Source organism: Pecten maximus, chromosome 5 (genome assembly GCF_902652985.1).
Source record: "Pecten maximus chromosome 5, xPecMax1.1, whole genome shotgun sequence".
Lineage (NCBI taxonomy): Eukaryota > Metazoa > Mollusca > Bivalvia > Pectinida > Pectinidae > Pecten > Pecten maximus.
The window spans coordinates 45,813,303-45,841,108 of record NC_047019.1 but is presented as its reverse complement, the minus strand read 5'-3'; the positions used below and the strand labels follow the sequence as shown (position 1 = coordinate 45,841,108).

Genomic DNA, 27,806 nt, shown 5'->3' with positions numbered 1-27,806 from the left:
GAGTTATCTTAAATAGTTTTTGAAATATACTTCAGGAAATGTATCAGGGGGACAAATCTTTAAATGTTTTTTTTGAGATTTACCAAGTAACTGTATCGGAGGGACAAAACATCCTGGTATTTACCAGTGTCACACAGTATAGGAGTATAAACATTCTGGTATTTACCAGTGTCACACACAGTATAGGAGTATAAACATCCTCGTATTAACCAGTGTCACACACAGTATAAGAGTATAAACATCCCGGTATTTACCAGTGTCACACAGTATAGGAGTATAAACATCCTCGTATTTACCAGTGTCACACACAGTATAGGAGTATAAACATCCCGGTATTTACCAGTGTCACACACAGTATAGGTGTATAAACATCCCGGTATTTACCAGTGTCACACACAGTATAGGAGTATAAACATCCTGGTATTTACCAGTGGCACACACAGTATAGGAGTATAAACATTCTGGTATTTACCAGTGTCACACACAGTATAGGAGTATAAACATCCTGATATTTACCAGTGTCACACATAGTATAGGAGTATAAACATCCCGGTATTTACCAGTGTCACACAGTATAGGAGTATAAACATCCTGATATTTACCAGTGTCACACATAGTATAGGAGTATAAACATTCTGGTATTTACCAGTGTCACACACAGTATAGGAGTATAAACATCCTGATATTTACCAGTGTCACACACAGTATAGGAGTATAAACATCCTGGTATTTACCAGTGTCACACAGTATAGGAGTATAAACATTCTGGTATTTACCAGTGTCACACACAGTATAGGAGTATAAACATCCTGGTATTTACCAGTGTCACACAGTATAGGAGTATAAACATTCTGGTATTTACCAGTGTCACACACAGTATAGGAGTATAAACATCCCGGTATTTACCAGTGTCACACACAGTATAGGAGTATAAACATCCTGATATTTACCAGTGTCACACACAGTATAGGAGTATAAACATCCCGGTATTTACCAGTGTCACACACTGTACAGGAGTATAAACATCTCGGTATTTACCAGTGTCACACACAGTATAGGAGTATAAACATCCTGGTATTTACCAGTGTCACACACAGTATAGGAGTATAAACATCCCGGTATTTACCAGTGTCACACACAGTATAGGAGTATAAACATCCTGGTATTTACCAGTGTCACACACAGTATAGGAGTATAAACATCCCGGTATTTACCAGTGTCACACAGTATAGGAGTATAAACATCCTGGTATTTACCAGTGTCACACAGTATAGGAGTATAAACATCCTGGTATTTACCAGTGTCACACACAGTATAGGAGTATAAACATCCCGGTATTTACCAGTGTCACACAGTATAGGAGTATAAACATCCTGGTATTTACCAGTGTCACACACAGTATAGGAGTATAAACATCCCGGTATTTACCAGTGTCACACACAGTATAGGAGTATAAACATCCCAGTATTTACCAGTGTCACACAGTATAGGAGTATAAACATCCTGGTATTTACCAGTGTCACACAGTATAAGAGTATAAACATCCTGGTATTTACCAGTGTCACACAGTATAAGAGTATAAACATCCTGGTATTTACCAGTGTCACACACAGTATAGGAGTATAAACATCCTGGTATTTACCAGTGTCACACAGTATAGGAGTATAAACATCCCGGTATTTACCAGTGTCACACAGTATAGGAGTATAAACATCCCGGTATTTACCAGTGTCACACACAGTATAGGAGTATAAACATCCTGGTATTTACCAGTGTCACACACAGTACAGGAGTATAAACATCCCGGTATTTACCAGTGTCACACACAGTATAGGAGTATAAACATCCCGGTATTTACCAGTGTCACACACAGTATAGGAGTATAAACATCCTGGTATTTACCAGTGTCACACAGTATAGGAGTATAAACATCCTGGTATTTACCAGTGTCACACACAGTATAGGAGTATAAACATCCCGGTATTTACCAGTGTCACACACAGTATAGGAGTATAAACATCCCGGTATTTACCAGTGTCACACACAGTATAGGAGTATAAACATCCTGGTATTTACCAGTGTCACACACGGTATAGGAGTATAAACATCCTGGTATTTACCAGTGTCACACAGTATAGGAGTATAAACATTCTGGTATTTACCAGTGTCACACAGTATAGGGGTATAAACATCCTGGTATTTACCAGTGTCACACACAGTATAGGAGTATAAACATCCTCGTATTTACCAGTGTAACACACAGTATAGGAGTATAAACATCCTGGTATTTACCAGTGTCACACACAGTAAAGGAGTATAAACATCCTGGTATTTACCAGTGTCACACAGTATAAGAGTATAAACATCCCGGTATTTACCAGTGTCACACACAGTACAGGAGTATTAACATCCCGGTATTTACCAGTGTCACACAGTATAGGAGTATAAACATCCTGGTATTTACCAGTGTCACACAGTATAGGAGTATAAACATCCTGGTATTTACCAGTGTCACACACAGTATAGGAGTATAAACATTTTGGTATTTACCAGTGTCACACACAGTATAGGAGTATAAACATCCCGGTATTTACCAGTGTCACACACAGTATAGGAGTATAAACATCCTGGTATTTACCAGTGTCACACAGTATAGGAGTATAAACATCCTGGTATTTACCAGTGTCACACAGTATAGGAGTATAAACATCCTGGTATTTACCAGTGTCACACAGTATAGGAGTATAAACATCCTGGTATTTACAAGTGTCACACAGTATAAGAGTATAAACATCCTGGTATTTACCAGTGTCACACAGTATAGGAGTATAAACATCCCGGTATTTACCAGTGTCACACACAGTACAGGAGTATAAACATCCTGGTATTTACCAGTGTCACACACAGTAAAGGAGTATAAACATCCTGGTATTTACCAGTGTCACACACAGTATAGGTGTATAAACATCCTGGTATTTACCAGTGTCACACAGTGTAGGAGTATAAACATTCTGGTATTTATCAGTGTCACACACAGTATAGGAGTATAAACATCCCGGTATTTACCAGTGTCACACACAGTATAGGAGTATCAACATCCTGGTATTTACCAGTGTCACACAGTATAGGAGTATAAACATCCTGGTATTTACCAGTGTCACACACAGTATAGGAGTATAAACATCCTGGTATTTACCAGTGTCACACAGTATAGGAGTATAAACATCCTGGTATTTACCAGTGTCACACACAGTATAGGAGTATAAACATTCTGGTATTTACCAGTGTCACACACAGTATAGGAGTATAAACATCCTGGTATTTACCAGTGTCACACATAGTATAGGAGTATAAACATCCCGGTATTTACCAGTGTCACACAGTATAGGAGTATAAACATCCTGATATTTACCAGTGTCACACATAGTATAGGAGTATAAACATTCTGGTATTTACCAGTGTCACACACAGTATAGGAGTATAAACATCCTGATATTTACCAGTGTCACACACAGTATAGGAGTATAAACATCCTGGTATTTACCAGTGTCACACAGTATAGGAGTATAAACATCCTGGTATTTACCAGTGTCACACACAGTATAGGAGTATATATCCTGGTATTTACCAGTGTCACACACAGTATAGGAGTATAAACATCCCGGTATTTACCAGTGTCACACACAGTATAGGAGTATAAACATCCTGGTATTTACCAGTGTCACACACAGTGTAGGAGTATAAACATCCTGGTATTTACCAGTGTCACACACAGTATAGGAGTATAAACATCCTGGTATTTACCAGTGTCACACACAGTTTAGGAGTATAAACATCCTGGTATTTACCAGTGTAACACACAGTACAGGAGTATAAACATCCTGGTATTTAACAGTGTCACACAGTAAAGGAGTATAAACATCCCAGTATTTACCAGTGTCACACACAGTTTAGGAGTATAAACATCCTGGTATTTACCAGTGTCACACACAGTTTAGGAGTATAAACATCCTGGTATTTACCAGTGTCACACACAGTATAGGAGTATAAACATCCCGGTATTTACCAGTGTCACACAGTATAGGAGTATCAACATCCTGGTATTTACCAGTGTCACACAGTATAGGAGTATAAACATCCTGGTATTTACCAGTGTCACACATAGTATAGGAGTATAAACATCTTGGTATTTACCAGTGTCACACACAGTATAGGAGTATAAACATCCCGGTATTTACCAGTGTCACACACAGTATAGGAGTATAAACATCCCGGTATTTACCAGTGTCACACACAGTACAGGAGTATAAACATCCTGGTATTTACCAGTGTCACACACAGTACAGGAGTATAAACATCCTGGTATTTACCAGTGTCACACATAGTATAGGAGTATAAACATCCTGGTATTTACCAGTGTCACACACAGTATAGGAGTATAAACATCCTGGTATTTACCAGTGTCACACAGTATAGGAGTATAAACATCCTGGTATTTACCAGTGTCACACACAGTATAGGAGTATAAACATCCCGGTATTTACCAGTGTCACACACAGTATAGGAGTATAAACATCCTGGTATTTACCAGTGTCACACACAGTATAGGAGTATAAACATCCTGGTATTTACCAGTGTCACACACAGTATAGGAGTATAAACATCCTGGTATTTACCAGTGTCACAAACAGTATAGGAGTATAAACATCCCGGTATTTACCAGTGTCACACACAGTATAGGAGTATAAACATCCTGGTATTTACCAGTGTCACACACAGTATAGGAGTATAAACATCCCGGTATTTAACAGTGTCACACACAGTATAGGAGTATAAACATCCTGGTATTTACCAGTGTCACACACAGTATAGGAGTATAAACATCCTGGTATTTACCAGTGTCACACACAGTATAGGAGTATAAACATCCTGGTATTTACCAGTGTCACACACAGTATAGGAGTATAAACATCCCGGTATTTACCAGTGTCACACAGTATAGGAGTATAAACATCCCGGTATTTACCAGTGTCACACACAGTATAGGAGTATAAACATCCTGGTATTTACCAGTGTCACACACAGTATAGGAGTATAAACATCCCGGTATTTACCAGTGTCACACACAGTATAGGAGTATAAACATCCCGGTATTTACCAGTGTCACACAGTATAGGAGTATAAACATCCTGGTATTTACCAGTGTCACACACAGTATAGGAGTATAAACATCCTGGTATTAACCAGTGTCACACACAGTATAGGAGTATAAACATCCTGGTATTTACCAGTGTCACACACAGTATAGGAGTATAAACATCCTGGTATTTACCAGTGTCACACACAGTATAGGAGTATAAACATCCTGGTATTTACCAGTGTCACACACAGTATAGGAGTATAAACATCCTGGTATTTACCAGTGTCACACACAGTATAGGAGTATAAACATCCTGGTATTACCAGTGTCACACACAGTATAGGAGTATAAACATCCTGGTATTTACCAGTGTCACACACAGTATAGGAGTATAAACATCCGGGTATTTACCAGTGTCACACAGTATAGGAGTATAAACATCCTGGTATTTACCAGTGTCACACACAGTATAGGAGTATAAACATCCTGGTATTTACCAGTGTCACACACAGTATAGGAGTATAAACATCCCGGTATTTACCAGTGTCACACAGTATAGGAGTATAAACATCCTGGTATTTACCAGTGTCACACACAGTATAGGAGTATAAACATCCTGGTATTTACCAGTGTCACACACAGTACAGGAGTATAAACATCCCGGTATTTACCAGTGTCACACACAGTATAGGAGTATAAACATCCTGGTATTTACCAGTGTCACACACAGTACAGGAGTATAAACATCCCGGTATTTACCAGTGTCACACACAGTATAGGAGTATAAACATCCCGGTATTTACCAGTGTCACACACAGTACAGGAGTATAAACATCCCGGTATTTACCAGTGTCACACACCGTATAGGAGTATAAACATCCCGGTATTTACCAGTGTCACACACAGTACAGGAGTATAAACATCCTGATATTTACCAGTGTCACACACAGTACAGGAGTATAAACATCCTGATATTTACCAGTGTCACACACAGTATAGGTGTATAAACATCCTGATATTTACCAGTGTCACACACAGTACAGGAGTATAAACATCCCGGTATTTACCAGTGTCACACACAGTACAGGAGTATAAACATCCTGATATTTACCAGTGTCACACACAGTACAGGAGTATAAACATCCTGATATTTACCAGTGTCACACACAGTATAGGAGTATTAACATCCCGGTATTTACCAGTGTCATACAGTATAGGAGTATAAACATCCTGGTATTTACCAGTGTCACACAATATAGGAGTATAAACATCCCGGTATTTACCAGTGTCACACACAGTATAGGTGTATAAACATCCCGGTATTTACCAGTGTCACACAATATAGGAGTATAAACATCCCGGTATTTACCAGTGTCACACAGTATAGGAGTATAAACATCCTGGTATTTACCAGTGTCACACACAGTACAGGAGTATAAACATCCCGGTATTTACCAGTGTCACGCACAGTATAGGAGTATAAACATCCTGGTATTTACCAGTGTCACACACAGTATAGGAGTATAAACATCCTGGTATTTACCAGTGTCACACAGTATAGGAGTATAAACATCCTGGTATTTACCAGTGTCACACACAGTATAGGAGTATAAACATCCTGGTATTTACCAGTGTCACACACAGTATAGGAGTATAAACATCCTGGTATTTACCAGTGTCACACAGTATAGGAGTATAAACATCCTGGTATTTACCAGTGTCACACAGTATAGGAGTATAAACATCCTGGTATTTACCAGTGTCACACACAGTACAGGAGTATAAACATCCTGGTATTTACCAGTGTCACACACAGTATAGGAGTATAAACATCCCGGTATTTACCAGTGTCACACACAGTATAGGAGTATAAACATCCTGGTATTCACCAGTGTCACACACAGTATAGGAGAAAAACATCCTGGTATTCACCAGTGTCACATACAGTATAGGAGTATAAACATCCCGGTATTTACCAGTGTCACACAGTATAGGAGAAAAACATCCTGGTATTTACCAGTGTCACACACAGTATAGGAGTATAAACATCCTGGTATTCACCAGTGTCACACACAGTATAGGAGTATAAACTTCCTCGTATTTACCAGTGTCACACACAGTATAGGAGAAAAACATCCTGGTATTTACCAGTGTCACACAGTATAGGAGTATAAACATCCTGGTATTTACCAGTGTCACACACAGTACAGGAGTATAAACATCCTGGTATTTACCAGTGTCACACACAGTATAGGAGTATAAACATCCCGGTATTTACCAGTGTCACACAGTATAGGAGTATAAACATCCTGGTATTTACCAGTGTCACACACAGTATAGGAGTATAAACATCCCGGTATTTAACAGTGTCACACAGTATAGGAGTATAAACATCCTGGTATTTACCAGTGTCACACACAGTATAGGAGTATAAACATCCCGGTATTTACCAGTGTCACACACAGTATAGGAGTATAAACATCCCGGTATTTAACAGTGTCACACAGTATAGGAGTATAAACATCCCGGTATTTACCAGTGTCACACACAGTATAGGAGTATAAACATCCTGGTATTTACCAGTGTCACACACAGTATAGGAGTATAAACATCCCGGTATTAACCAGTGTCACACACAGTATAGGAGTATAAACATCCCGGTATTTACCAGTGTCACACAGTATAGGAGTATAAACATCCTGGTATTTACCAGTGTCACACACAGTATAGGAGAGAATTTACCAGTGTCACACAAAGTACAGGTGTATAAACATCCTGGTATTTACCAGTGTCACACACAGTACAAGAGTGAATTTACCAGTGTCACAGACTTTGAGCCACATGTCCTTTTGACGTCCTTGTTGCTACGGGAGCGGTGGAGTGCATCTGTTTTGCTGTCTGATGACAACACAATGGATTCAACCTGGAACAAATATCAGCGTAAGGTTTACATAATTATGTATGTATCAAAAAACTTAGTACAGATGATTTCACTGATGTTACAGGCATAATTTGTGATTTGATAAAAGATAGTCTCTACCACACATTAAACTGACGTGAAGTGCACAACATGACCATGTAAAATTTACCAAGATTTTTTGTGAGAAGTATTAAAGGTGAGTACAATACTAAGATTTCCTGTGATTTTGTAGTATTATGGGTGAGTACATCACTAAGACTTCCTGTGATTTTGTAGTATTATGGGTGAGTACATCACTAAGACTTCCTGTGATTTTATAGTATTAAGGGTGAGTACATCACTAAGACTTCCTGTGATTTTGTAGTATCTAGAGTGAGTACATCACTAAGACTTCCTGTGATTTTTGTAGTATTAAGGGTGAGTATAACGTACATCACTAAGACTTCCTGTGATTTTGTAGTATTAAGGGTGAGTACATCACTAAGACTTCCTGTGATTTTGTAGTATTTAGGGCGAGTTCATCACAAAGACTTCCTGTGATTTTGTGGGGATACATGTGTCTTCAGGTAGAAGTACTTACATCGAATGGCAGCAGAGCCTTCGGATTATTAACCTCATAGACCTTTTTTAGCACAGCAACTGCCTGCTCCTCTTTACCAACCTGAAAAATCAGTTGTAGGAATATTATACCTAAAAACTGTAATAATCCCACATTATTAGTAACAACAACCACATGATATAACATAGCATAGTTAATAAACAAGGTACAATATGTATTCAAAGTAATATCAACCCCTTCCTGTGTCAAGTCCACAGAAATATCTTGTAATAAGCCATGAGGCAAACTTGTTCAATCAGAAATCAGTGTTTGAAGTTTGAGTTTGAAAAACTTGTATGTGCACTGAATCTTCTCATATAATACTTAAGAAACAAGAGCTGGGAAACTTTTCAGTATTAGATTTTCAAATTCCAAAGATTGAAATTTTTAATCTTAATATGTCAAAACTAAACTGAGTGGCAATTTAGGGAAACACATATATGTCATTGCACTTACAGTTAGCAGGAATTTGGGACTCTCCGGCATCAGGAAGAAAAGGGCAGCTGAAGACAGACTTGGAAATGTACAGATTGCAACAAAGATTCTCCAGCTGTCATAAGTGAAATCTGGTGAGGAGTAGCCAATATCTAGTGGAACAATGATCCAGGCCAGCCCTAAAACAACAATATCTGTTACTATGGTGATACAATGCACCCATCCTACACAGTAACCATGGTAACACAACCTCATATTACTAGTATTACAACCACTAAAAACCCGGTAACCATGGTAACACAACCTCATATTACAACAGTGTAACAACCACCAAACACAGTAACCATGGTAATACAACCTAATATTACTACAGTGTTACAACCACCCAACACAGTAACCATGGTAACATAACCTCATATTACTACAGTGTTACAACCACCAAACACAGTAACCATGGTAATACAACCTCATATTACTACAGTGTTACAACCACTCAACACAGTAACCATGGTAATACAACATCATATTACTACAGTGTTACAACCATCCAACACAGTAACCATGGTAACACAACATCATGTTACTACAGTGTTACAACCACCCAACACAGTAACCATGGTAATACAACATCATATTACTACAGTGTTACAACCACTCAACACAGTAACCATGGTAACACAACATCATGTTACTACAGTGTTACAACCACTCAACACAGTAACCAAGGTAACACAACATCATGTTACTACAGTGTTACAACCACCCAACACAGTAACCATGGTAACACAACATCATATTACTAGTGTTACAACCACTCAACACAGTAACCATGGTAATATAACCTCATGTTACTACAGTGTTACAACCACTCAACACAGTAACCATGGTAATATAACCTCATGTTACTACAGTGTTACAACCATCAAACAAAGTAACCATGGTAACACAACATCATATTTCTAGTGTTACAACCACTCAACACAGTAAGCATGGTAATACAACAGCATGTTACTACAGTGTTACAACCATCAAACACAGTAACCATGGTAACACAACATCATATTACTACAGTGTTACAACCATCAAACACAGTAACCATGGTAACACAACATCATATTACTACAGTGTTACAACCACCAAACACAGTAACCTGTGGTAATACAACATCATATTACTACAGTGTTACAACCACCCAACACAGTAACCATGGTAATATAACCTCATATTACTACAGTGTTACAACCACCCAATACAGTAACCATGGTAATACAACATCATGTTACTAAAGTGATACAACCATCCAACACAGTAACCATGGTAACACAACCTCATGTTTCTATGGCAATGTAATATAAAATCCTTATATCAATGTATTATGTATTACAGTCATCAATATCTATCTAGTACCTAATCATGCCATAGGGGAAGTGTTTATCAGCACACTTCCTAGAGAAAACATAGATCATCAGTACCTGCTGCAATGATGTTACCAAACATCCAGAACGTAGCTAGGACACTGATCATCGTCCCTCGTCTGTCTTTTGGCTGGAACTCGGTGAAGTATGAGAAGATGACAGGAATACTTCCTCCCACACTGTAACGGACACAACATACATGTATGTAAAGAAGTATAGATCATAATGACAGTAGGCACAAAGAGATTTCTTAATTTTGAGGCATCTAGACAAAAAGCAGAAACATGACATACAACATTTACATGATAGCAACAAGAATTCGACAGAACATTAGGTCGCACTACATTCTCACTTTAATGGAATCTCCAAAATGTTGAAATATTGCTTGTTCTCAAAATTCATCAAAATATCATGTTATTTTTCATCCAAACTGGGGCCAAGTAAAATATTTCTAAAATACACTGAGTTCGTGATTCATACAAGTGATACCCACTTAACAAATAAAGAAGTACAAACATGTAGCCCTCCTCAACACTGATGAAGGATCAACATAGCCCCCTGGCCCTCCTCAACACTGATGTAGGATCAACATAGACCCCTGGCCCTCCTTGACACTGATGTAGGATCAACATAGCCCCCTGGCCCTCCTCAACATTGATGTAGGATCAACATAGCCCCTTGGCGCTCCTCAACACTGATGTAGGATCAACATAGCCCCCTGGCGCTCCTCAACACTGGTGTAGGATCAACATAGCTCCCTGGCCCCCCTCAACACTGGTGTAGGATCAACATAGCCCTCCTCAACACTGATGTAGGATCAACATAGCCCCCTGGCCCTCCATCACTGATGTAGGATCAACATAGCCCCCTGGCCCTCCATCACTGATGTAGGATCAACATAGCCCCCTGGCCCTCCTCGACAGTGATGTAGGATCAACATAGCCCCCTGGCCCTCCTCAACACTGATGTAGGATCAACAAAGCCCCCTCCATCACTGATGTAGGATCAACATAGCCCCCTGGCCCTCCTCCACACTGGTGTAGGATCAACATAGCCCCCTGGCCCTCCTCAACACTGGTGTAGGATCAACATAGCCCTCCTCAACACTGGTGTAGGATCAACATAGCCCCTTGGCCCTCCTCAAAACTGATGTAGGATCAACAAAGCCCCCTGGCCCTCCTCAACACTGATGTAGGATCAACATAGCCCCCTGGCCCTCCATCACTGGTATAGGACCTATATAGACCCTCCAACACTGGTGTAGGGCCAAAATAGCCTCCTGGCCCTCCTCAACACTGATGTAGGACCTATATAGCCCCCTCCATCACTGATGTAGGACCTATATAGCCCCCTCCATCACTGATGTAGGACCTATATAGCCCCCTCAATCACTGATGTAGGACCTATATAGCCCCCTCCAACACTGGTGTAGGACCTATATAGCCCCTCCAACACTGGTGTAGGACCTATATAGCCCCTCCAACACTGGTGTAGGACCTATATAGCCCCCTCCATCACTGGTGTAGGACCTACATAGCCCCCTCCAACACTGGTGTAGGACCGACACAGCCATCTCCAACACTGGTGTAGGACTGACACAGCCCCCTCCAACACTGGTGTAGGACCTATATAGCCATCTCCAACACTGGTGTAGGACCAACATAGCCCCCTCCAACACTGATGTAGGACCTATATAGCCCCCTCCAACACTGGTGTAGGACCGACACAGCCATCTCCAACACTGGTGTAGGACCGACACAGCCATCTCCAACACTGGTGTAGGACCAACATAGCCCCCTCCAACACTGATGTAGGACCTATATAGCCCCATCCAACACTGGTGTAGGACCTATATAGCCCCCTCCATCACTGGTGTAGGACCTATATAGCCCCATCCAACACTGGTGTAGGACCTATATAGCCCCCTCCAACACTGGTGTAGGACCGACACAGCCATCTCCAACACTGGTGTAGGACCTATATAGCCCCCTCCAACACTGGTGTAGGACCTATATAGCCCCATCCATCACTGGTGTAGGACCTATATAGCCCCATCCAACACTGATGTAGGACCTATATAGCCCCTCCAACACTGGTGTAGGACCGACACAGCCATCTCCAACACTGGTGTAGGACCTATATAGCCCCCTCCAACACTGGTGTAGGACCGACACAGCCATCTCCAACACTGGTGTAGGACCTATATAGCCCCCTCCAACACTGGTGTAGGACCTATATAGCCCCCTCCAACACTGGTGTAGGACCTATATAGCCCCCTCCATCACTGGTGTAGGACCAACATAGCCCCCTCCAACACTGATGTAGGACCTATATAGCCCCCTCCAACACTGGTGTAGGACCGACACAGCCATCTCCAACACTGGTGTAGGACCGACACAGCCATCTCCAACACTGGTGTAGGACCAACATAGCCCCCTCCAACACTGATGTAGGACCTATATAGCCCCATCCAACACTGGTGTAGGACCTATATAGCCCCCTCCATCACTGGTGTAGGACCTATATAGCCCCCTCCATCACTGATGTAGGACCTATATAGCCCCATCCAACACTGGTGTAGGACCTATATAGCCCCCTCCAACACTGGTGTAGGACCTATATAGCCCCCTCCAACACTGGTGTAGGACCTATATAGCCCCCTCCAACACTGATGTAGGACCTATATAGCCCCTCCAACACTGGTGTAGGACCTATATAGCCCCCTCCAACACTGATGTAGGACCTATATAGCCCCTCCAACACTGGTGTAGGACCTATATAGCCCCCTCCAACACTGGTGTAGGACCTATATAGCCCCTTCCAACACTGGTGTAGGACCTATATAGCCCCCTCCATCACTGGTGTAGGACCTATATAGCCCCCTCAGACACTGGTGTAGGACCTATATAGCCCCCTCAGACACTGGTGTAGGACCTATATAGCCCCCTCCAACACTGGTGTAGGACCTATATAGCCCCCTCAGACACTGGTGTAGGACCTATATAGCCCCTCCAACACTGATGTAGGACCTATATAGCCATCTCCAACACTGGTGTAGGACCTACATAGCCCCCTCCAACACTGATGTAGGACCTATATAGCTCCTCCAACACTGGTGTAGGACCTATATAGCCCCCTCCAACACTGGTGTAGGACCTATATAGCCCCCTCCAACACTGGTGTAGGACCTATATAGCCCCCTCCATCACTGGTGTAGGACCAACATAGCCCCCTCCAACACTGATGTAGGACCTATATAGCCCCCTCCAACACTGGTGTAGGACCGACACAGCCATCTCCAACACTGGTGTAGGACCGACACAGCCATCTCCAACACTGGTGTAGGACCTATATAGCCCCTCCAACACTGATGTAGGACCTATATAGCCATCTCCAACACTGGTGTAGGACCTACATAGCCCCCTCCAACACTGATGTAGGACCTATATAGCCCCTCCAACACTGGTGTAGGACCTATATAGCCCCCTCCAACACTGGTGTAGGACCGACACAGCCATCTCCAACACTGGTGTAGGACCTACATAGCCCCCTCCAACACTGGTGTAGGACCGACACAGCCATCTCCAACACTGGTGTAGGACTGACACAGCCCCCTCCAACACTGGTGTAGGACCTATATAGCCCCCTCCAACACTGGTGTAGGACCGACACAGCCATCTCCAACACTGGTGTAGGACCAACATAGCCCCCTCCAACACTGATGTAGGACCTATATAGCCCCTCCAACACTGGTGTAGGACCGACACAGCCATCTCCAACACTGGTGTAGGACCGACACAGCCATCTCCAACACTGGTGTAGGACCAACATAGCCCCCTCCAACACTGGTGTAGGACCTATATAGCCCCCTCCAACACTGGTGTAGGACAGACACAGCCATCTCCAACACTGGTGTAGGACCGACACAGCCATCTCCAACACTGGTGTAGGACCAACATAGCCCCCTCCAACACTGATGTAGGACCTATATAGCCCCCTCCAACACTGGTGTAGGACCGACACAGCCATCTCCAACACTGGTGTAGGACCTATATAGCCCCCTCCAACACTGGTGTAGGACCTATATAGCCCCATCCATCACTGGTGTAGGACCTATATAGCCCCATCCAACACTGATGTAGGACCTATATAGCCCCTCCAACACTGGTGTAGGACCGACACAGCCATCTCCAACACTGGTGTAGGACCTATATAGCCCCCTCCAACACTGGTGTAGGACCGACACAGCCATCTCCAACACTGGTGTAGGACCTATATAGCCCCCTCCAACACTGGTGTAGGACCTATATAGCCCCCTCCAACACTGGTGTAGGACCTATATAGCCCCCTCCATCACTGGTGTAGGACCAACATAGCCCCCTCCAACACTGATGTAGGACCTATATAGCCCCCTCCAACACTGGTGTAGGACCGACACAGCCATCTCCAACACTGGTGTAGGACCGACACAGCCATCTCCAACACTGGTGTAGGACCAACATAGCCCCCTCCAACACTGATGTAGGACCTATATAGCCCCATCCAACACTGGTGTAGGACCTATATAGCCCCCTCCATCACTGGTGTAGGACCTATATAGCCCCCTCCATCACTGATGTAGGACCTATATAGCCCCATCCAACACTGGTGTAGGACCTATATAGCCCCCTCCATCACTGGTGTAGGACCTATATAGCCCCCTCCATCACTGGTGTAGGACCAACATAGCCCCCTCCAACACTGATGTAGGACCTATATAGCCCCCTCCAACACTGGTGTAGGACCGACACAGCCATCTCCAACACTGGTGTAGGACCGACACAGCCATCTCCAACACTGGTGTAGGACCAACATAGCCCCCTCCAACACTGATGTAGGACCTATATAGCCCCATCCAACACTGGTGTAGGACCTATATAGCCCCTCCATCACTGGTGTAGGACCTATATAGCCCCCTCCATCACTGATGTAGGACCTATATAGCCCCATCCAACACTGGTGTAGGACCTATATAGCCCCTCCAACACTGGTGTAGGACCTATATAGCCCCTCCAACACTGGTGTAGGACCTATATAGCCCCCTCCAACACTGATGTAGGACCTATATAGCCCCTCCAACACTGGTGTAGGACCTATATAGCCCCCTCCAACACTGATGTAGGACCTATATAGCCCCTCCAACACTGGTGTAGGACCTATATAGCCCCCTCCAACACTGGTGTAGGACCTATATAGCCCCCTCCATCACTGGTGTAGGACCTATATAGCCCCCTCCATCACTGGTGTAGGACCTATATAGCCCCCTCAGACACTGGTGTAGGACCTATATAGCCCCCTCAGACACTGGTGTAGGACCTATATAGCCCCCTCCAACACTGGTGTAGGACCTATATAGCCCCTCAGACACTGGTGTAGGACCTATAGCCCCTCCAACACTGATGTAGGACCTATAGCCATCTCCAACACTGGTGTAGGACCTACATAGCCCCCTCCAACACTGATGTAGGACCTATATAGCCCCTCCAACACTGGTGTAGGACCTATATAGCCCCCTCCAACACTGGTGTAGGACCGACACAGCCATCTCCAACACTGGTGTAGGACCTACATAGCCCCCTCCAACACTGGTGTAGGACCGACACAGCCATCTCCAACACTGGTGTAGGACTGACACAGCCCCCTCCAACACTGGTGTAGGACCTATATAGCCCCCTCCAACACTGGTGTAGGACCGACACAGCCATCTCCAACACTGGTGTAGGACCAACATAGCCCCCTCCAACACTGATGTAGGACCTATATAGCCCCTCCAACACTGGTGTAGGACCGACACAGCCATCTCCAACACTGGTGTAGGACCGACACAGCCATCTCCAACACTGGTGTAGGACCAACATAGCCCCCTCCAACACTGATGTAGGACCTATATAGCCCCCTCCAACACTGGTGTAGGACCGACACAGCCATCTCCAACACTGGTGTAGGACCGACACAGCCATCTCCAACACTGGTGTAGGACCGACATAGCCCCCTCCAACACTGATGTAGGACCTATATAGCCCCATCCAACACTGGTGTAGGACCTATATAGCCCCTCCAACACTGATGTAGGACCAACATAGCCCTCTCCAACACTGGTGTAGGACCTACATAGCCCCCTCCAACACTGGTGTAGGACCTATATAGCCCCTCCAACACTGGTGTAGGACCTACATAGCCATCTCCAACACTGGTGTAGGACTGACACAGTCATCTCCAACACCGGTGTAGGACCTATATAGCCCCTCCATCACTGGTGTAGGACCTATATAGCCCCCTCCATCACTGGTGTAGGACCGACACAGCCATCTCCAACACTGGTGTAGGACCTACATAGCCCCCTCCAACACTGGTGTAGGACCTACATAGCCCCCTCCAACACTGGTGTAGGACCGATACAGCCCCCTCAGACACTGATGTAGGACCAATACAGCCCCCTCCAACACTGGTGTAGGACCGATACAGCCCTTTCCAACACCGGTGTAGGACCGATATAGCCCTTTCCAACACTGGTGTAGGACCGACACAGCCATCTCCAACACTGGTGTAGGACTGACACAGCCCCCTCCAACACTGGTGTAGGACCTATATAGCCCCCTCCAACACTGGTGTAGGACCGACACAGCCATCTCCAACACTGGTGTAGGACCAACATAGCCCCCTCCAACACTGATGTAGGACCTATATAGCCCCTCCAACACTGGTGTAGGACCGACACAGCCATCTCCAACACTGGTGTAGGACCGACAACAGCATACCTCAAATGAGTGTGGACCTAACATAGCCTCAATCACTGGTGTAACCATACTCCTCAACAGAGTGGACCAAAGCATCCTCAACACTGTGTGGACCACATACCATCTCCAACATGGTGTAGGACCCAATAGCACAACATGTGTTAGCCCCTCCAACATGGTGTAGGACTACTATAGCCCCTCCAACACTGGTGTAGGACCATATAGCCCTCTCAACACTGTGTAGGACCAATAGCCCCTCCAACACTGTGTAGGACCGACAAGCCACTCCAACACTGGTGTAGGACCTAATAGCCCCTCCAACACTGGTGTAGGACCTACATAGCCCTCCAACACTGGTGTAGGACCACAGCCTCTCCAACACTGGTTAGACATACATAGCCCTCCAAACTGGTGTAGGACTATATAGCCCCTCCAACACTGGTGTAGGACCGAACAGCATCTCAACACTGGTGTAGGACCGACAGCCCCTCCAACACTGGTGTAGGACCTACATAGCCCCCTCCAACACTGGTGTAGGACCGACACAGCCATCTCCAACACTGGTGTAGGACCGACACAGCCATCTCCAACACTGGTGTAGGACCAACATAGCCCCCTCCAACACTGATGTAGGACCTATATAGCCCCCTCCAACACTGGTGTAGGACCGACACAGCCATCTCCAACACTGGTGTAGGACCGACATAGCCCCCTCCAACACTGATGTAGGACCTATATAGCCCCATCCAACACTGGTGTAGGACCTATATAGCCCCTCCAACACTGATGTAGGACCAACATAGCCCTCTCCAACACTGGTGTAGGACCTACATAGCCCCCTCCAACACTGGTGTAGGACCTATATAGCCCCTCCAACACTGGTGTAGGACCTACATAGCCATCTCCAACACTGGTGTAGGACTGACACAGTCATCTCCAACACCGGTGTAGGACCTATATAGCCCCTCCATCACTGGTGTAGGACCTATATAGCCCCCTCCATCACTGGTGTAGGACCGACACAGCCATCTCCAACACTGGTGTAGGACCTACATAGCCCCCTCCAACACTGGTGTAGGACCTACATAGCCCCCTCCAACACTGGTGTAGGACCGATACAGCCCCCTCAGACACTGATGTAGGACCAATACAGCCCTTTCCAACACTGGTGTAGGACCGATACAGCCCTTTCCAACACCGGTGTAGGACCGATATAGCCCTTTCCAACACTGGTGTAGGACTGATACAGCCTTTTCCAACACTGACTTAGAACTGTTGTTTAGCTTTACTTACCCTATTCCACTGATCAGCCTCATCAACAAGAAAACCCAAAACTGTTGACAGAAACTTGAGGAAAGTGCTCCAAGTCCATTGACTGTCAGTGAACCAAGTAAGATCTGTCTACGTCCAAAGTGGTCTGCGAGTGAACCCCAGCCATATCCACCTAACATCATACCTGTAATTAGAGTGGTCACCTAACATCATACCTGTAATTAGAGTGGTCACCTAACATCATACCTGTAATCAGAGTGGTCACCTAACATACCTGTAATCAGAGTGGTCACCTAACATCATACCTGTAATCAGAGTGACCACCTAACATCATACCTGTAATTAGAGTGGTCACCTAACATCCTACCTGTAATCAGAGTGGTCACCTAACATCATACCTGTAATCAGAGTGACCACCTAATATCTGTAATCAAATCATAGTGGTCATGATCACCTAACAGTCAAAAACTAGTCTGAATATTTAAAAAATACAACAAAATAAACCATTTATCTATCTTAGCTTCAATCGAAAAAATAGGCAAGTTTCAATGAGGTGAATACAAAGGTTCATTCTGATTGGTCAAAAACAAAAAAAATATATATTTTCACTACATAATCTTATATTTTCACTGCTCATCACTGCAGGGAAAATATGTTTTATCTGCAGTTTAATTAATCAATTTCTACATTTCACTGGCAAAAATGCACAAAATACAAAATTCACTGTTTTGTACCATGTTTAATGGCCACAAAATTAAATACCTTGTGAACAGTTACCAACTATACCGTAATTGTAATCAAAGTGATAAATGGAAGATACATGATAATCAACTTTCGCTGTTTGTACACAGAATGCTGCATTCTGATTTGTCAATTGTTTCTTTTCATATAATGATATTTCTGTGAAAAAAAAATAAGCTCCACCCACTTGATAATGGTTGAAGGAGTCAATGGCAAAGCACCACCTAGCTGAACTACTTCTTTTTCAAGAATGAATTCCTGTTTACTATACGCAGTGTGTACGGCACACTGTCCTTCAATGATGTAAAAAAAAAAAAAGCAAACTGCATCAACATTAAATATTTGAATACATTTTATAAAGAGAAAAAATAAAACAATGAGACAGAAACTAGTGTCATGAACTGCAGACTGAACTGCATTGGCCTAATACCTCATCAAAACAAAATGTCGTCTGCGTACTATGTATGAGGTACGCATCCGACTTTTAACACTACAGAATATAAACAAAATACCTGTCAAGTACCCTGGTATGCATTATGCTCTCCGGCAGTTCCCTTACTTCCACTGACACATACATGTGTACGACAACCCCGTTATATTTCACTACTGGTCATAATTTATCAATGGCTACTCATTAATCAGCGTCAAGCAATAAGAATTAACATCCTCTAGAATGCTGTGTCTTCCTTGTTTCATATCTGAATATTTTTGTTTCAAAAGTTTCTCACTGAATCTTTTTGAGACTGAAAGAGAAGCGAATCAACTGTCTGTGGGACCTCATGACCTCACAAAAGAGGCCACTGAAGGGATACTAGGATTTGTCAAAAAAATGATTCTTAAATAGATTATTTGCTTGGTGGATTTATAGATCAGTTTTTGTTTTTCCGTTGTCATTAAGAAAATAGCATTGATGTCAATATTTTTTACTTTCATAGGGGTATGAAAAAAAATGTTTTGCAAACTTTTGTACAATTTGCAAACAATTTTTAATTTATTTTTTTTCATACCCCTATGAAACTAAAAAATATTGACATCAGTGCTTAAATAAACAAAGGTAGTGTAATCTATTATAATATAGGTAATACTGGATTAATGTCACAGTAGCTTCAATTAGCTAACAAATGGACCTACCAACGAATATGATAGAGTTGAGCCATCCCTTGTCGTTAGAAGACAGGTTCAGATCACATTGTGCTGCTGGTAAAACAAACGAGATGGAGAGAACTTCAATGGCATCACTAGACACAGCCCAGCCGCACAACACCAGCACCAAATAATGGAATTTTCCATTACCTGAATTCAAAACACAATCAAATCAATAACAAAAACAGATGATCGTTGTATAGATTAACAAGGTGCGAGGGCAGAGTCACCATTTATGAGTTGTTCTATACATGTCCCCAAAAGATACTTCTGATCAAATTTCTTCAAAATTAATTCAATCCCTCATAATTATATAACTAGTAGTTATTTAACCTTCATTTAACCTCTATTTCTCCTATTGGACCCACCCCTCCAGTCCCATTAATTAGGACCAGAATCACAATTTAGCCAAAATTACTTTCTGCTCTCCCAAGGATGCTAATTCTGACTAAATTAGGTCAAAATACATTCAATATTATACAAACCTGTTTTGCTTATTGCCTCCTCATACGTTACTGCATACAGGTTTTCTGCAAAGAAGATACACAATGTTGAGGGCGTTGTAACATTTAGATTCATGCAGTATCACACATCCTTTATACTCTCAGAATTACACGGTCCTTTATTCTCTCAGAATTACACGGTCCTTTATTCTCTCAGAATTACACGGTCCTTTATTCTCTCAGAATTACACGGTCCTATATATATTCTCTCAGAATTACACGGTCCTATATATATTCTCTCAGAATTACACGGTCCTATATTCTCTCAGAATTACACGGTCCTATATTCTCTCAGAATAACAGTCCTTTATACTCTCAGAATTATATGGTCCTAGCTATATTCTCTCAGAATTACACGGTCCTATATTCTCTCAGAATAACAGTCCTATATTCTCTCAGAATTACACGGTCCTATATACTCTCAGAATTACACGGTCCTTTATTCTCTCAGAGTAACAGTCCTATATTCTCTCAGAATTACACGGTCCTATATTTTCTCAGAATAACAGTCCTATATTCTCTCAGAATTACACAGTCCTATATACTCTCAGAATTACACGGTCCTTTATTCTCTCAGAATAACAGTCCTATATTCTCTCAGAATTACACGGTCCTATATTCTCTCAGAATAACAGTCCTATATTCTCTCAGAATTACACGGTTCTATATACTCTCAGAATTACACGGTCCTATATACTCTCAGAATAACAGTCCTATATTCTCTCAGAATTACACGGTTCTATATTCTCTCAGAATTACACGGTTCTATATTCTCTCAGAATTACACGGTCCTATATACTCTCAGAATAACAGTCCTATATTCTCTCAGAATTACACGGTCCTATATTCTCTCAGAATAACAGTCCTATATTCTCTCAGAATTACACGGTCCTATATTCTCTCAGAATTACACGGTCCTATATTCTCTCAGAATTACACGGTCCTATATATTCTCTCAGAATTACACGGTCCTATATTCTCTCAGAATTACATGGTCCTATATTCTCTCAGAATTACATGGTCCTATATACTCTCAGAATTACATGGTCCTATATACTCTCAGAATTACACGGTTCTATATACTCTCAGAATTACACGGTCCTATATACTCACAGAATAATAGTCCTTTATTCTCTCAGAATAACAGTCCTATATACTCTCAGAATTACATGGTCCTATATACTCTCAGAATTACACAGTTCTATATACACTCAGAATCACAGAGTCCTTTATACTCGAAAAGAAGATCTCTTGTGAGAATGATGACAATCATACTTTGACACTACAATGAAAGACACACCTAAGTATCGAAGATGTGACTGAACAGTATCACTTCCTGCCATGGTAAAAAACACTAAATGATAAAATGGCCGCTTTACGTATATATATCACCAGGAACACATGTTGAAATTACAATGTCAATTAATCTACCTCATACATATGTTGTTATATCTGATGAGAATCAGTGCATACTAGCACAGTTCCATCAGTCATTGAAGTCACCACTCATACAAAGTCTCTCAACAACAATTGAGTGTAACTACAGTGGTCTACTACACCAAACATTGTACATTATCTACCACCAAACACTGTACATTATCTACACCAAACATTGTACATTATCTACCACCAAACATTGTACATTATCTACACCAAACATTGTACATTATCTACACCAAACATTGTACATTATCTACCACCAAACATTGTACATTATCTACACCAAACATTGTACATTATCTACCACCAAACATTGTACATTATCTACCACCAAACATTGTACATTATCTACACCAAACAGTTTACATTATCTACCACCAAACATTGTACATTATCTACCACCAAACATTGTACATTATCTACCACCAAACATTGTACATTATCTACCACCAAACATTGTACATTATCTACCACCAAACATTGTACATTATCTACACCAAACATTGTACATTATCTACACCAAACAGTTTACATTATCTACCAAATATTGTACATTATCTACCAAAACCCTCATTTCTAATCTGTTTAAATTGAACAATGTATTAAATCCAAGGTGATCAAAATTAATACATCTATAACTGCCAGCGTTGGGGACTATAAAAGTGAACATCTGCCACCATTGTATCTCCAATCTACACATTATTTGTTTGAAGATAGTACTACTTTGATATAAATCTAACATTATATGTGACAGTCAATATATCTACATCAGAATATGCATATAGATATATATTGATTTTTTTCATATGTACAGATCTAGATACATAGGAAATATCAGAATATGATGCACAACTAGGGAGCAAGAGGAACACAGAATTAGAAAGGTCAGTTCAAGATGACCACCTATCAACCATCTTATTTTTCAGACCATTCTGTAAATTTACAGGCTCAATTACAGACCAAGGAAAGCTCATATATATATGAGACCCATGTGCTTTAACTGTCATATGAGTTATGATATATATACATATCAGTCAATTTGACACATTTTGGCCCCACCATCAGTCCCTTGGTGTCAATCAGGGACATTAAACTGCCTACCCATATATACTGATAATTCTAATTAAGTTGGAATTTCAACAAATGATTTCAACAGCTGCTTCAGATGAAAATTGAGGAAAAACTATTGAAGTACTTTCAGGGAAATAATAACAAGAAAATTCATCTTTCAAGATTTAAGATGGCTGTCAGTTGGCCATTTTGTTTTTGTAATCAGTCTCAAAATGAAAATGCACAACTTGAGACTAAGGGGCTCCTACCTATGAAGTTGGAAAAAGATGGGATCTTTCAAGTGCTTCTCAAGTAATATAAAGCAAGAACAAGAATTGTTTGAGGATGGGCAGACAAAGGGATAGCTGGACGACTAGCCAGGGTTGAATAGTCCACCAGAGTAATATTCTAGTGAAGTGTGACAAATAAGCTAAGGTGACCATGAGTGGCTATGAGTTAATAAAAGTGAGAAATTTTAAAAGTGTGATGCTATGAGTAAATAAAATAAATAAAAGTGTGTTGCTGTGAGTAAATAAAATAAATAAAATGTGATGCTGTGAGTAAATAAAAGCGCGATACTGTGAGTTAATACAAGAGGCCCAATGGGCCTGTATCGCTCACCTGGCTCTACAGCAAATTTGCAGTTTATTGAGGACATTTTTACAGATACTATGCTGATGAATTTATTCAAATATCAGAGTAAGCTAGGTTTATTCATGTCAATAAATTTTCTAGTCCTTCTAGATCAGAATATGCATATAGATATACGAATACTCCGGTTATTTGCATATTTTGTCATGGAAAAAGGGCCATGACAATGCCCTTGACATTGCACCTTCGGGCAGGTGAGCTAAAAATGAGGCTGTGAGTAAATAAACGTGCAATGTTGTGAGTAAATAAAAGCGGGGTGCTATAATATATTATATGGGTAAACATGAGGACCTGACTTTTGAAGTATTTCTGTCAATTTGACCCTTTTTGACCTCACCCATCAGCCCTTTGGGGTCAGTTGAGCCAACAATTGTATACTGTCAAACTGCCTTCCAAACTGCTATTTTTAACTAAAAAAGAAAATCCACCAAATGATAGTCAAAAATATGATTTCCCTAAATAAACTAAAGTTGACCTCCATCCCTGGGGCAAACATGAGACCCCAGGGTGGTGAAATTCACAATTTTGGTATAGCACCTAATAATATAAGACCTTTCTATAGATTTATGAAGAGTATTTTATTCTACCTTATTTGGATCTTGAGAAGAAGACTTTTGAAATTTCAGCTAACTTGACTGTATTTTGGCCTCACACATCAGCCCCTGATCATGAGTGTCAGTCAGGTCCAACATGTACATACCATCACACTGTCATCCCATCCTGCTAATTTGAACCAAGTCAGAATGAATTCCAATAGAAATTCAACAAATGATAATCAAAAATGTTATTTCTCTATGTAAACTTAATTAAAGCTTACCTCCTCCCCAGGGTCATGAAATTCACAATTGTGGTAGAGCACCTTATAATCAAGACCCTTCAATCTATGAAAAGTTTTTTATTCTACCTTATTTGGGTGTTGAGAAGAGGTTTTTGAAATTTCAGTAAATTTTACCCCTTTTGGCTCTGCCAGTCCTCTGGATGGTGGGAACGATATAATTCACAATTTTGGCTGACCTTTGGCCAGAGAAGATTTTTGCAAAATTTCATTAAAACTGATTCAGTAGTTTCTGACACGAAGTCGAAAATGTAAATTGTTAACGGGCGCACAATGCACAACGACTGACAAAAGACAATAAGAATATAAGAGACTTTGTCTCAGGTGACCTATATATAGCTAATAAAAGTGAAAAGCTGTGAGTATAAATAAAAGTGAGAAGCAAGGAGTAAATGATGTATTATGCTAAAAGTAAATATAAGACCACCCAGGATGAGCTTATTATTCTGTAAAGACAGAAGATAATAAATCAGGATGAAAGTCTGTATAAACACATGCAATATATACTGAGCTCAAGAAAGTACATGTTATAGCAGCACTAGAACTAGTGTTGTCATTTTACAATGAATTCCTTATAATATATATGTATTGTGAGAATGTGGTTTCTTCAGGATTGTCCTACGCCACGGGTCAGGAAGATCATTGAAAATGAATTTTTATACATGTAATTTTCTAAACATATATCAAAGTGCAAAATGACTAAGTTTATTTGAGAAGCTATGTACATGTACATGCAGATATTGTGGAGAATGCAGATATTAGAAAGTGTTAGCAAAATTAGTTATAAAATGATAAATAAACACATCCAACTTTACTTAAGCTAATTATCTGGCCTTTTGCATTAGGGCATCCAATTGACCCTTGATATTAAGTAATTTTAGAAGTTAAATCACCATTTCTCAGAAATATGAAGGGTCAAAACATATGTAAGATAGACTTGTCCCTTCAATATAAATCCAACATCATTTTGGAGGCCCGGTAGCATGCAATACTATTTGTGTACAGTATCTGAACTTAGCCTTCAGATGAGTAGTAAGTTACATGGTGTTATGTAGTAATTTAATTAGAATGGCCTTATATATTAATTACTAGCTGCCTATATAAATGTGTACTCACGATGACCTCGATCATCAGTATCCATCAGATGGGATCGTTCATCAGAATGTATGCCATCACCCTCAATCATCTTTGCTTATTTATTTTAAGATTTAAAAATACCTTCAGAATTTTTCACAGATACAGAAAGCTCCATAACAGGCTCACAAACTACAAAGATATAACAACAGATACACGGTCATCAAAAGCATGGCAACACTTCATAAGGAGAAAACAATGATATAGACCTAAAGTTCTATCTATAATAGCTGTACGTACATCATACTTTTAAGGTATTTCTGTGCCCTTCTGAATTAACATAAAAAGTTCTCTTTCATACAAAAGAACAGCTTGATCAGAATACATCACACTACATTTCATATTCTGACTTACCAGGGTTACTTCCCTTCATTTCACTGTGTCAGTTATATATATAGTGATAAGATTCTGATTGACAGTTGTATTCTGATGTACCGGAGTTACTTCCCTTCATTTTACAGTGTCAAATATAGTAATAAGCCTAGCTAGCCTGACAGCTGTATTCTGATGTACAAGAGTTACTTAATTTATGTCTTAATAATTACATGTATGTTATTTCAACAACATAGAGAATTATTGAATTAATATTCAACTCAGATGGAAATCGGGCTGCGAATCACGAATGATCAAAAATTGATTTTAAATACTTTTCAGTCAAATAAACCCCTAAAATTTTACATATGATACAGTTGTGCAATGGAGAACATATGTTTGGGTCTATTCTCTTAAAATAATGCCAATTTAGACCCCATTTTTTCTCTGTTTCGGTATTTCCAAGTCCGTTTCGTGCTCCCCCGAGTACACCGCCGCGCCACCTAATACAAGGGGAGGCAATTATAAGTGTCTAAGTAAACCACCATCTAAGTATAAAGCAGTATTGATACAAATAAAGGGTATGGTACGTTCTATGGCCTGGCACATGGTCTTTGAAAAAGATTAGAACTATGACATAAGGATCTTGAGTAAATTAAACATCTCAATCGAATTAACAGTTCCTGATTGAGTATTTGTAGCCGACAGAAGTGATAAAAAGATGGTGGTTTTATAGTTAGGGGCAGAGAGAGAGAGAATAGACATAGAGAGACACACAGAGACAGAGAGACAATCAGGGCAGATAACTTTACTCTACAAAACCTCGGTACACAAACAAAACCATGAGGCCAGTTATATGATAGTAATATATATTTACAGAAGACACTGTAAGTAATCATAAAAACAGGTGGAGAACACCCTCGGAAAGTCGAGACTGTCTCAATTTGGCGATTAACCACCACAGGAGCATAAGAATAGGTTACAGTCTGTATTTTGACCTGAGCTATGATCACTATGCAGTGTTGCATATTTTCAGATGAACTGTATCTGTATCATTTTTCAAGACTTTGCCTTCATTCATATTAATGCTCGTGTTTTACTTAAAAATATTATTATTCATTAGGCTTATTGACCACACGATCATTTGATACCACTTACATGTGTATAGCTTGCATCCCACGGTCTGACGGTTACACAAGTGCTCTTTAGTTATTGTGGGGGTCGGTAAATGGAACACTCACCGCGATCAGTTCTGGTTATCAGATGACTATTGTAAAACACGACATAAAAGTCCAATCAGAAACATCTCACTCAGAAAAAAATATATACATGCATCAGACTAGGCTTCGAGCAAGGGAAACACTTACCTTTAGAATAACCAAAACAAACAGCTGACAAACTGTAAACGTCAATCACATGATCGGGGTCGATGAACTAACTG

At 41.2% G+C, this 27,806-nt stretch overlaps 1 protein-coding gene across 5 annotated transcripts in view; it reads right to left on the bottom strand.

Annotated features, from left to right (window-relative positions):
* LOC117328175 (synaptic vesicle glycoprotein 2C-like) overlaps window positions 1-27,806 on the bottom strand; it is a 41,650-nt gene extending 13,844 nt beyond the window's left edge. For 2 of the 5 annotated variants that reach the window (XR_004532908.1, XM_033885583.1), the window contains exons 1-9: window positions 27,733-27,806; window positions 26,036-26,185; window positions 20,926-20,970; window positions 20,429-20,590; window positions 18,578-18,740; window positions 10,566-10,687; window positions 9,115-9,272; window positions 8,641-8,721; window positions 7,959-8,063 (exon numbers count right to left, since the gene is read on the bottom strand). Coding sequence is in view for 4 of the 5 variants with exons in the window: in XM_033885583.1 (XP_033741474.1) it covers window positions 7,959-8,063; window positions 8,641-8,721; window positions 9,115-9,272; window positions 10,566-10,687; window positions 18,578-18,740; window positions 20,429-20,590; window positions 20,926-20,970; window positions 26,036-26,105 (906 nt within the window). In the remaining variant the exon portion in view is untranslated. Of the gene's footprint in view, window positions 1-7,958; window positions 8,064-8,640; window positions 8,722-9,114; window positions 9,273-10,565; window positions 10,688-18,577; window positions 18,741-20,428; window positions 20,591-20,925; window positions 20,971-26,035; window positions 26,186-27,523; window positions 27,624-27,732 lie in introns of those variants that run through there. The other 3 variants (XM_033885586.1, XM_033885585.1, XM_033885584.1) reach the window with 3 other exon arrangements.